The sequence below is a fragment of the Lissotriton helveticus genome, chromosome 10, assembly GCF_964261635.1.
Source record: "Lissotriton helveticus chromosome 10, aLisHel1.1, whole genome shotgun sequence".
Taxonomy (NCBI): Eukaryota; Metazoa; Chordata; class Amphibia; order Caudata; family Salamandridae; genus Lissotriton; species Lissotriton helveticus.
The window spans coordinates 1038639938-1038652106 of record NC_136071.1 but is presented as its reverse complement, the minus strand read 5'-3'; the positions used below and the strand labels follow the sequence as shown (position 1 = coordinate 1038652106).

The following is a 12169-nucleotide window of genomic DNA, read 5'->3' as shown; positions in this document are numbered from 1 at the left end:
TTTGCTTTAAGGAATATGAACTACGAATTCAGTACACCTCCTTATGTCATTCCTTAAACTCCGTTCTCTTGTTTCTTTTACCACTTTGGCCAGGTGGGTTAAATGGGTTTTGTCTGAAGCTGGGAGATGATGTTTCGACTTTTGGGGCTGATTTCTCACAGGTGAGCCATAGCTTCTAAACTTTTCTGGTCCGGAGAGGTGTTCATTCAGAAAGCTACTGACTGGTCTTCATCTTCTACTCTTATGCAGTTTTTGGGGGTTAATCTATTTTAAACAATCCAGAATTCACATAAAATGCACTTTTTCCAAGTGTTTACCATAGGAAAGTTCTAATATTATTAAAAACAGCAGCTATTATTATCCCGCCTCTATATTAGTATGGGATTAAACATTACCAACATTTTCACAGTGTCCTCGCTTGTTTTTGTATGTTTCACCCGCTGGTTCTTTCTCTCTTTTCAAGTCCACAGTACCGCAATCTTCCTACGTATTCTTCGTCGGAGAAGGTATGGATCGCTGTGATTCTGCCCTTCGTCATTTGTAAGCTCTTCATTATGTTCCCATTCATAAACAAACGAAAGTTACTTTTGTGGCATCAAGAAAGGGGAAGGACACTGGAAAGGGACCATATATACAGGGATCTTATTGAACACTTGAAGGCATAGGAAGTTTGTTGACGACTGGACTACTGGCTATTTGTAGTAGGTTTTCAAAGGTTCTGTTACTTTAAGTAGTTGCTGGCAAATTATGGAAAATAAACATCAGAAAGTGGTGCATACTACTTTCCTACATGTCTTTAATAACATTAGGGCTTTCCTACATGACACTTTCTCAAGTTCTGCACCTAAGTTTGCACCTGCTGGGACCAGGAACCCATAGAAACCCTAAGCACGCCTGGTAACCTCAAGCTCAGGAGTCCCAAAGGAGCAAAACTGGGGGGCAAGCCTTACAGAAATGGATAGGTGCGAACTGCCATGTTTTGGAAAAATAAATATTGTAAATGTCATTTTCTTTGTTTTCTACCAGCCGGACAGTCAGGGCAAGGGGTGTCTGGTTTGTGCCAGTGGAGTGCTTGCATCATAGGGAATTTGAAAATATATAGGTTTTATGATTGACATATAGTCGTGAGTTTGACACCGTCATCATATTAACTGTGCTCCATACTGCCACGATTTAGCAATCTTTGCTAATATTACATAGCTCGTTGTGCAGACATTTCCTAAGGAAACCCATACATATTTTTTACTAACGGACTTCAGATATTCAAGGCAACATTTTCTTGGATAATGCTCTGAGATTTGTGTGTGTACATTTGAGAAATGCAACAAAATATTGAGCACATTTGTGAAAAATATGAAAATGTCTCCTTATTTTTCATTACGTATTCAGGCTACAATGAGGTATTGGTGCAGGGTTATGAGGGTAATGGGCCAAAACAACATACAGTGGCATATTTACAAGGGCATTGCACCACCTGACCGTCACTTTTAAAGATGTTCCTGTGACGCTATGCCCTGCTCCATATTTACAATGTGGCGTTAAACCAATTTTTGTGGCTGAACACTGCTTTGTAAATATAGTACACTTTCACACAGTTATCTGCGTGAAAGGGGCGTGCAATGAGTGTTGCTATGGGTGTTCCACCACAATACCCATTGGTTTTTGACACCCCACAGATTTACAAGGATCTGTAAAACTGAGCCAGCCTCAAAACAAATGCCATGCAACAGCAGGCATTAGAATAGTGAAATGAGGAGAAATACTTTTATTTCTCTTTGTTCTTTTTCTATGTGTGCTGCATTCGTAGCACCATAGAAAGAGCCAAACTCCATTAATGACTGTTTATGTGCAGGAATGTGTTCCTTCCTGCACATAAACAATCATTCCCTTCAACGCAGGTACCCTTGCACTGTGGTGCTAGAGTGGCTGTGTAGCAGATAGGCATCTAATTTTTGCACCAGTGCTAGGGAAAACACAGGGGTGCGTCATATTCTTGTAAATACAACGTGTCCCTGCGTTTTGGAACTGTCGGAATGCAACACTGCCAAATTTGACACAGCGCAACACTCCGACTGTTATATTCTCTGGTAAGGCCCATGTAGTGAAGCAGTTAATTTCTTACATTGTCCTCACAGTAACATTTCAGCGATGAACTTTTCCACAAATTTGCGTTCACGACAATGTTGGATTAGTTTTCCCGAAACGAAACTTGTTTGCACATCTAGCTTCGCACAAAATTATCACAATGCCCTGAACATCACGTACACGGTCTCTTTTTGCACTATGTACAAATGTCATCTCAATCTTCATCCAGGGGGCGACAGGGATATCAACATATCTATAACATCACTAATCTATAAGCACATCACAAGGCTGCTTTCCGTTATAAAAGAGGAGCATCCCGATTGATTAGGAGAGGAAGCACTTCAGCTGACACTGAGGGTCCCTGCATGCTGAGACTTCACCACGCAGCAGTCAGACATCTCGTGAGGGGCGTCCAGTTTGTGACCAAGACGGGGTCCTTCATTCTCTCCCATCAGGTAATGGGGTTGGATGGTCCCTTGGGGGGGATTCTTGGCTTTACACCTACACACACTCCAGGTACATCAGGGTTCGCATCGTAGGAGTATGCTCCATTATTTCCTTGTTTTATATGCCTACATATATACACTGTTTTAGCACCTTGGTATAACTATATCTATATATATATCTACTGTTTATGCTTTTAGTGCTTGTAATCGCGTTTATCTGCTTCTGTCTATTAATCATAGCAACTCACGTATTTTATACATGAATAACGTTGGTTCAATAAACTTATTGAAAACGTCCCACTGTGTATTCTCTGTATACTTTTCTGAGAATAAGTGAGCACGAGTGAATTAGCGATAGGTTCTGTACTGTTTCACGATCCCTGAGGGGTCAGGGTTGTCATGTTCAGTGGTTCTCAGAAAGCATTCCCTCCTTGGTAGGTTAGGGGGGCTTACGCTGGGACTGTGAGCTACATTCTCTATCAGCGAACATATCATGTGGGTGTGTCTGGAATCAGTCTAGACACAAGGAACCTAGTATATGTTGTCCAACAAATACGCAGAGACTACGGATTAGTAGGAACTACACAACACAACATGTCCTTGTACAAATGCCCCATAGTTTGTATGGGTATACAAAGAGAGCAAAGAGAAACCTGTGTTTAAAGGGTAGAGGTGGAGTCAGAAATGCAGGATGGAGGATTACAAGAAGGTTCTCGGGACCCTAAAGAGGCATGTCAGGACAGATCATCTCTTCAGGAGAATGATGATGAGGTTGAAGAGGCAGCAGAGCAGAGGGAGGATCTGCCTCAAACAGCATCTTTGCTTACCTTTTCAAGAGCTGGAAGCAGCGTGTCCTCTCACAATATGTCTCCATCGAAACTTTAGGCTCACAGATTGGCACATGAGAACAAGAAGACTAAGAGGGATTCGAAAGTCTAATTGGTCGCCCTGGTCCCAAAAATAAAGACAGGTGTTCAGGCTTTAGAAGAATAAAAGGCGGCAGCTGCCATGGCTGCAGAGGAAAAGAAGCCAGACCTGTCTGTGGAAGAGAAAAAGGTGACATTTGATCTTCAGTAATTGTGGCTGCCAGTTGAGGAGAAGAAGGCAGTTGCAGGCTAAGCTGCTGAGGGGATGCAAGGAACAGCCAAAATATCTGCCATTCAGAAAATATATGATCACCATATTATTCAGCAAGACCTTCTGCATCTAAACTCTGGAACACCCTCCCTATATCGATCTCCCATCACGAGTTACACCTTCTCTTCTGTAAATCTTTAAAGACCTGGCTCCTTGCCCTTTAATTTTCTTAGAGGGTTAACACTTCCATCCCACTGACTGTGGTACCGTTTCAGCGTTTGATGCCTTCGTTCGCACTTTAAAAGTTGGTCATTCATTCATTCTAATACCTAAAATATTATGAAGATCAACTTTTGATAGACCTCTCTAACCAATCCATGAAATATTACATGCACAATCCATGCTAACTACTCCCCCACACCCCTGCAGTGACTAGTAGGAGACAGACTAGCCTTCTGCAATTCAAGAAGGCAAAGCAGAATCTCATCCACTGACTGTCCATACCTCATACTCTTCCAAGCCAGCTATTACCCACCCTCATGCCAATTAAGTTTTGAATCTTGGAATTAAAATCGATAAACACACCAAAACTGACGTTTCCCAACATCAGGACCAGCACATTCTGCTCATCTCGGTGAAATGTCCTGTAGAGAATGAGTCACCTGTCACGTGTTCTGAAGTGGAAGGAAGGTGACATCACGAAGCATCACAAACCTCCTGTAATATGCAAAGTGAGGCCAAAACGGACATGACCGACCCCATTTGTAGTAAACATGAAATAAATAAATCAGTGTACGAGTGCAACAGGTCTAGTTACCATAATTTATCTACAAAGGCAGTCATGACATATGTACAAATGCTTACAAATCTGAGACAGGAATAAAAGATACATTTCACATATGTACATATATAGATTCCAACAAATATATTCTTTAACACCGCTTGTAAAAAAAAATATGACCAGAGTGTTAAAATAAATGCAACGTTTTGAACCCTGCAATGGAAGCATACAACTAGTGCTCAAAGTCATATCACTCATAACTTTAAAATCAGTAGTGAATGTGTTGGTGTAAAGTGCTTAGTGTCTGGAATTCATTCTATATATTGATATTGCTTTGCCAGAAGATATCACTGAAATCTTACCATATATACTTCTACCACCCATCTTTTGTTATGTAGGCTGCAGGTGTACATAAATAAAAAAAAATTATAATCTTTGGGTGAATTCTGGCTTCATAAGGACCCTGAAATAATGAGAACCCTGTCTCTCCATTGTATTCGGTATACCCCACAATAAAGCATGTGTCAAATTATGATATGTTTTCCAGTACATCGACGTAGCTACTACATCGTAAGGAAACTCTAGGTGATGTAGTGGGAGACAATGTAGTGTAAGCAAAAATATCGTAGGTCAATATTATCAATCTTGATTTTGTGTCACAGAATCTGGTATGTTACAGTTTAAGCAGCAACCCCATACCTGGCTCCCGGGGGACACATTTGGAATCCTGGGATCTGTTGCATGACTTTTAGCAGTCTACTATAATCCCTTTGCTATACATAGAGTATGATGTAGGATGGTAGAGATTTCCCCCTGAACTTCACTGCACATTATGCAGAAACACCTTACATTGTGCCCTCTTTTTGACTGAAATTTGTGTTTTATCATACTCACTTTATACACTTCATTCATTACCTTGGCGGGATTGTTTAGTAATACATGATTCTCTTGGCATGGCTGGAATGCTTACCAATTCACAAAGGATTACTTTCATGATACTGATCAAGCAAGGGATTTAAGCAGAGTTGTCTACTCCGAGTCCCAAGTCGCAGAAAAACTTATGCCGAACAGTATATTATTTGTCTAAGTGCATTGTTTTTCAAACATTACATGTGTGTATAGCTTGTGTTCTACTATTTTTTCATCTTTTTTACATGCTTTTGAGCATGGAATAAGGGTCTGGCTCATTTTATTGACCTAGTTTTTATAATGTTATTTATCCCCTCCTCCCTTTTATGCATGAGCCCCTTTATGGATCCAATTCTTCCAGTGTAGACATGTTTGTTGCTTGTTAATCACGTATTTTTTGCACATTCCTCTTTATGTATTATCTTATGTATCTGATGAAACTTTATCTACTGTGACGCAATGATTCTATATTGATGGTTTTTGTGTTATACACTTTTTAAAATTATTTTATAAGCCGAATAAATAATTGACTTGATTGTGTATTGCATGAAATATGGAAGAGATGTTCGTAGGGTCTGGGAAATTTACATTTGATTAATTTTTACTACTTCATGAAAAAATATTTGTATTTCCTTCCTGCACACCACATTAAATATGTAAATAGAAATGCAAGTTCCCGTGATTTCTTAACCACTTGCTCCTCAAAGCATATGTTGTAGTGGCGGTGAACACATAAATGGGGAAAATACACCGCAGCATAACCCCAATTGCTCGTCTGACACTCATAAATGCAAAATAATACCATGTGTCTACCTGGCCTGTGGGTGCCTGTGGGAGTAATGCCACACAACTCCTAGAAAATTCAGGCCTGATTGCGTGCTTTATGTGCACACAGGTACCACTTGAAAGTACCCATGTGTAAAGCACAACTTTCAGAAGCAAGTTGGACTTTAGCATTTCTAATGCTTTGTTAAGCTGCACATATATGTCTAAATACCATATCAAAATCACCTTTCGTATCCCCCATTAGGAAAGAAATACAAAGGTTTAATAAAAACTATATGGCAGGGGTCTAAAAATAAGTGTATGTTTTAAAAGGTGTATTAATGTATGTTGACTGACAAAATGCGAGGACATGCAGAAGTGACACTGAGCCTCCTTTCACATAAATGAGGTAAACTTTTCTCTCACCTGTAGGCTTTCAATACATTCCTATATGCTGCTCAGAGGGAATGGGAGAGCCAGGAGTGTAAACTCCTCCATGTAAACATCCCCTGTTACTTTCTAATGCTGCCGCTGAGGCTAGGGGTAGCAAGAGTAGTACCAGGGAAAGCGTCTCTCCACGTGTGTGACTGAAGTAAGGCTACATGCAGTGCTTAATTTGACCCCAAAGAATTAGTGCCAGAGCCCTCATCAGGAGGCCTTCACAGCTTGCACCACCCTTGCCACAGGCAGCGTTACCAATGACAGTAACTACACAACTACTAACCAGCACACTGCTACAAGTGTGACAATTCAGACTTATCCAGGCACCCAAAGCTATCAAAATGGCCTGGGCGGCAGGTATTAGTTGTTTTTAATGTATACTGAATTAATAAACTATTGCTATTCTCCTAATCTCTTAATTATACAACCAGCACCACCATGTGGCAGTTATTATAAGTGCAGATCCTGACAATTAAGTGCAGGTGTGGAGCACCGGAAAACACAGGCTCAAATTAAGCACTGCCTACATGTTTTGAAAGGGCAGATTAAAATGCATCCTTGCTGCCACGCCAAGCCAAGCCACATGCTGAACAAGTTCTCACCGGGAGCACCTGGTTTCTTTCCGTTTACTTGTTTTTCAGCAGTATGATGACGCAACAATGGTGCAGGGGGTGGGGGTCTATGTTCCTTAGCTTAGCTTGATGCAGGTGTATTTAGTTTTGTATTATAAGAACTGTTTTATAGAGAATCTCTGGCTTTTATCTGTGTAAAATGAAACTAATGTAATATTTGCTACATAAATCCCGAATACCATCTAAGCCTTCACCAGAGTTTCACGTAAATCTTCTGGCTTTGCATTAGGCTACGAAAACAGTGTGGTCAGACACAGTCGCAAGAACGTGTGTGTTGTGATAACATTTACAAACTCTTTATACAGTACACAGTACCAGTACATAAAAATAGGTTCTGACATGTTAATCCCTTGTTTGTAAGGCAAAAATGCATTCTGTCCCCAAACCTATTCAACTAGAGGTATACGAAGCAGGTAGTAGTCCTTCAATAAATCTTTACATCAGGTTCATGCTCATTAAAAGTCAAAATAACCTAATATTTCTTTGTGTGCACAGACCCTGACTTGCTGAATACACTGGAAGTTAGTAGACATGGATTATATTTTTGTTCTCAAAACACTGACAACACCTTGATGGCAACAGATATTGTTCAAATGGCAGCTACCAAAACAGCTCAATAAAGCACAGTACAAAACCAGATCTGCAGGTGTACCATGCCAGTATATAACTAAAACACAGATGAGGAACAAAACCAGTACACAGTAGGTGTTTGCTATTATGGTTATTGCTATGCCAGCTATAGCAATACATACCAGCTCACTGAAGGATATCCTGTTTTCCAACACTGAACTTAAATATTTGTGATGGGGCATATTTGTGTACAAGACTTCCTTAAATTGGAAACATCAGAGGCAGAGAGTTACTGGCGGATATAAACCTCCTTGCTCAATTCTCCAGCATCGTTACGCTTTTTGGAAACCACATCCCCGTCCCGGTCACAATTCCGGTCCCTAGATTTATGGCGACTGCGTTGTTTGTTGCTCTCGTTGTGGTCCTGCTCTCGGTCTTGGTCCTTTGACCTATGCCGTGATTCCTTATGCCTGCGTTCGCTGGTTCCGTGTGTCTCTTCTCTGTGATTGTGTTCCCTGTGGGATTCATGGTGGTCACCTTGATCCTCCTTTGCCTCTAGGTACACTGAGTCTCTGTTGTCCTCTGTATCAGAGTCAAATGTTTCTTGCCTGGACAGGCCTCTGGTAATGCCACTCCGATGATTGTGGTGCTGCGCTGAGGAGGAAGAGCGATGCTGGGACCTCTTTGTAGACTCAGGATGTGTATCCTCTTCCTGGGAGGCGGTTCGTTCTAGCGCTGCATGATCATTCTTCTGATCTCCTTGGGATCCCTGTTTAGATGGGAAATTCACAGTACATTAGTGTTACTTCAACTTAACAGACGCAAATATAAATTGCATATTTACATATGTATATGTGTCTATGTACATATATATATATATATATATATATATATATATATATATTGATATATATACACACACACATATATATGTATATGCTATAAATAGCATATATATACATATATAAGTATATATATTTATATGTATATGCTACTTATATTTGAATACATAGATACACACACTTGCTGAGAGCAGCTAAGCAACAGAACAGAAATGGCCAGCAGGAAAGCATTTTTCAACATGATTACTCTGTGAATCATTTAAAAGGATTTTAATTTTTAGCAATATAATCCTAGTTAAAGGACCCATACCAACCCCTAAACAGTAATAACATCAGCCATTTAACAGTGCTTGCAATTTCAAAGCACTGTAAATAACAGGAGTTACCCGTACCCAAATTAATGATAATCTATCAACCTCAGAAGAATGAAAGGCTTAGTAGACTTTTCTGGGATTGAAACTCATGACCTGTTGTTCACTCACACATGGCAGCCGTGAATATCTAACTCACTGTGGCAATCGTGATTTATGGTTTGATAAACCCTTTCAGAGCTTCCTACCTGGTAATACTAGTATGAGTCACTACCAATAGTTATAGCTGTGATATCCAACTGGTTTTGCAGTTGGAATATGTGGGAACCTAAAAGGTATGATCGTCCCCTGAAAGGGTGAGTATTCTTTTTACATGGGAATATTTGTCATAAGGAATCAAGGTCCAAGAGTTCTACGAATGGATACGGTAAAGACCTTTACTAAATGTATTCATATTTTGCAAATGAACTATGTACTAATAGGTCTGTTAACAAAATACTGAATTGTTGTGTGTCGCAATTCACCTACCTCATGAATAGTAAAGAGGTAGGTCATAATTTGCGGCCTATTACCATTCGCTGCCATCACATGGTGAGGGTCAGCTAACAGCCCTATCTGTGATTCCTTTTAAATGAAGCTAGCATTTTTTTTAATGCAACTCGGGGACCTTGAAGAAAAACTGTATGCGTTTAAAAAAAAATAGACAAAATGTTTAACAATTTTTTTTTCAGGAGTAGAAAGTGTCCTATGGAGCGCTGCCTATTCCTAACACATGATTGTTTTCAACATTCCAAAGGGGAAGGAGTCGAGTGATTACCCCGTCCAATTTGCACATAGATTACCACATCCTTTGAAGCTTGGGTAAAATATTAATATTTTGCAAATGGATGTCGCGGAACATTAATACATAAGGAAGTGGTAATTGGAAGGGACGCCTTAAACCTACCCCTTCCAAATACAGATTCGATATGGTTTCCTAAACCTATTTAATCATTCAGAAAACTTTTTTTCGTATCAATAAATGGGCCCCCTAATACATTTTGAAACAGGGTTCTAGCTTATACAAACCCTCTGATTTATCGAATGAGAAGGTTTGCAAAACAGAAACCACAGTGAATGCATTTTTCAATTTTCAATGTATTTAACTACTTTAATTGCTTATTTCATATCACTTATGTGTTTTTAGTAATTAGCTTGTTCCTTCATTTCCTTATGTTTATGAGCATTATTAAGTATCCTCTTTTTATGTACAGTTCTATTTATCGGTTCTGCCATTTTGTAAGAGAGTTTTCTTGTTTTTCATAACATATGATTGTTTTTTCATTTTCTGTCATTGCTTCTTTTTACTTCAATAAACTTCAAACTTAAAAAAAAAAAAAAAGAAGGTTTGCAAAAGCTTAAACCCTCTGGACATCTGGTCATACAGAACAGGCTTTCCACAAGCTCATGGAAATGCCTAGTGTTAATTAGTTCCACATACAGTGCATGGGGTAAGTGATAAGGCTGTGAATGATCATTAAGTCAAGTATTGTCCTTTTGGGTACATTTTGCTTTTTCCTAAAGTGAATCCCTTTCCTGCCTGTCCTTCCAGAATTTAGGAAAGCTGCATTTCGATTTCATGATAACACACATGGGGTCTCAGAGAACTAGGAGGTTGACACGTGCACTTCTACTTCTCTGGGCCACATCAAATCTCCTATGGCTACTATGCTGGTGCTGGAAAGGCAGTGCAAGGTTTTGTTTTGTTAATCCATTTTAATTGGGTTTCAAGTAATGAGAGAAGCATTACAAATGCTCACAAATTAGAAGTGTAGACATAACAAGCTGGTTACATGTCTGACCAACCCTATCTGCAAGCTTTTGGTGGTCATCCCTGAGGTCTGTGGCTGATGCTCCAAATGTGTTCTCCATGATGTCTCTAGAGTGTTCTATGGTAGATAGCACTTTATCCAATTTCTCAGACATAGTAAGGGCAGCCTTGGTGTCCTCCTACCCCCCGAGGGGCACCCAATGTCAGAGGAGATTGCCTTTTTGGGCCAGTGCCTGGGACCCGGTATGAGTAGAGTGTGTGTGAGGGGGGGGGGGGGGGTGGAGGGGAAGGAATTTGGGGTTATGCTTAGTGTTAGGACCAGGTGCCGGTAGGAATCAACTTCCTTAGGGAGCCAGTGGAAAGTCTCTTCTTGCTGTAGGCAGAGGCGAGTAGGGAGGGGGTGGGGGCAACCAGTGGTGTGAAACCATAAGGCTCAGTCCTTCCACAGAGATGTACCACTTCACAGCTCAGAATTAGTCTATGCGCGGGGTCCAGCAGGAGAAAGAAACCCACGCCCACTTCATGAGCGCAACACCAACTCGGGCCAACCATGTTCAAAGTCATTTAGATATTTTATTTGACTATTCAACTCTAGCTGTATTCAGATCATTGATTAATATCGTCATTGGATCTGAATTCGGAATTGACAAACAAGTTAATCATCTTCAGTAACACTCTATGTGGTGGATACTCTATCTCAACATTGATTCCTCACTTTTAGAATATTCCACAGGTACCAGACTGGATCTGGAAGTTTTTACAGCAGTGCTCCCAACAAGGGCTCCACGTCAGCCTTATTTTGCCCCAGAAGTGACAGAGGAGAGGAGCATACTAGTGCCACACCTGCACCTTTATAACAGTTTCTTGATTGATTCTTTCCATGCACAAATGTTTGTATCAGTTGGTACATCTCTAACTTGGGTTTTTTTTTCCGATGTTAAAAGAAAATCACCCTGCAAAATGGAGAAATGGGGAGGGGGAGTGAGAAATATGCGGATAGACAGAGTATCCAACACTAAAGGTTAAGTAACATCTTCTGATGGATGTTTCTAATTGAACATTCCTTGCCTTTAGAATAGATACCAAAGCAACACCCCGCCCCCCCAAAGGGCAGGGTGTGTGAAGAGGACTCAAACTAAAAAGTCCTGCAGGATGGAACGGGCGAAATATCCACCCTGATGGACTGGACTGTCAAGGCAGAAGTGCTTTGTTAACATGTGCACTGATGCCCACGTCACGGCCTGGTGGATGTCAAGAACAGGCACACTATCCAAAGCAGTGGATAACAGCCATGGCCAAAAATGCCTTCAGTCCTTATGGAGGGAGCTTCTTAACCAATGCGTAGCAGATCTTAATGCAAAGATCTATTCACCTTCCTCTTACCTGCACCTCGTTACTTATTTTTGCCTCAGAAAACCCCACAAAAACCGATCATCTAGATCTTGGTCTTTGGTGTGATCAATGTAAAAGCTGATGGAGTCACTCCTCCTCTTTCAAGGC

General features: G+C 40.5%; 1 protein-coding gene across 2 annotated transcripts in view; it reads right to left on the bottom strand.

Annotated features, from left to right (window-relative positions):
• Nucleotides 1-4416: 4416 nt before the first annotated feature.
• CACNB2 (calcium voltage-gated channel auxiliary subunit beta 2) overlaps nt 4417-12169 on the bottom strand; it is a 1223908-nt gene continuing 1216155 nt past the window's right edge. For both annotated transcript variants that reach the window (XM_078663742.1, XM_078663743.1), the window contains one exon: nt 4417-8475. In XM_078663742.1, coding sequence (XP_078519868.1) covers nt 7996-8475 — 480 coding nt within the window. In that variant the 3' untranslated portion in view covers nt 4417-7995. The remainder of the gene's footprint in view (nt 8476-12169) is intronic.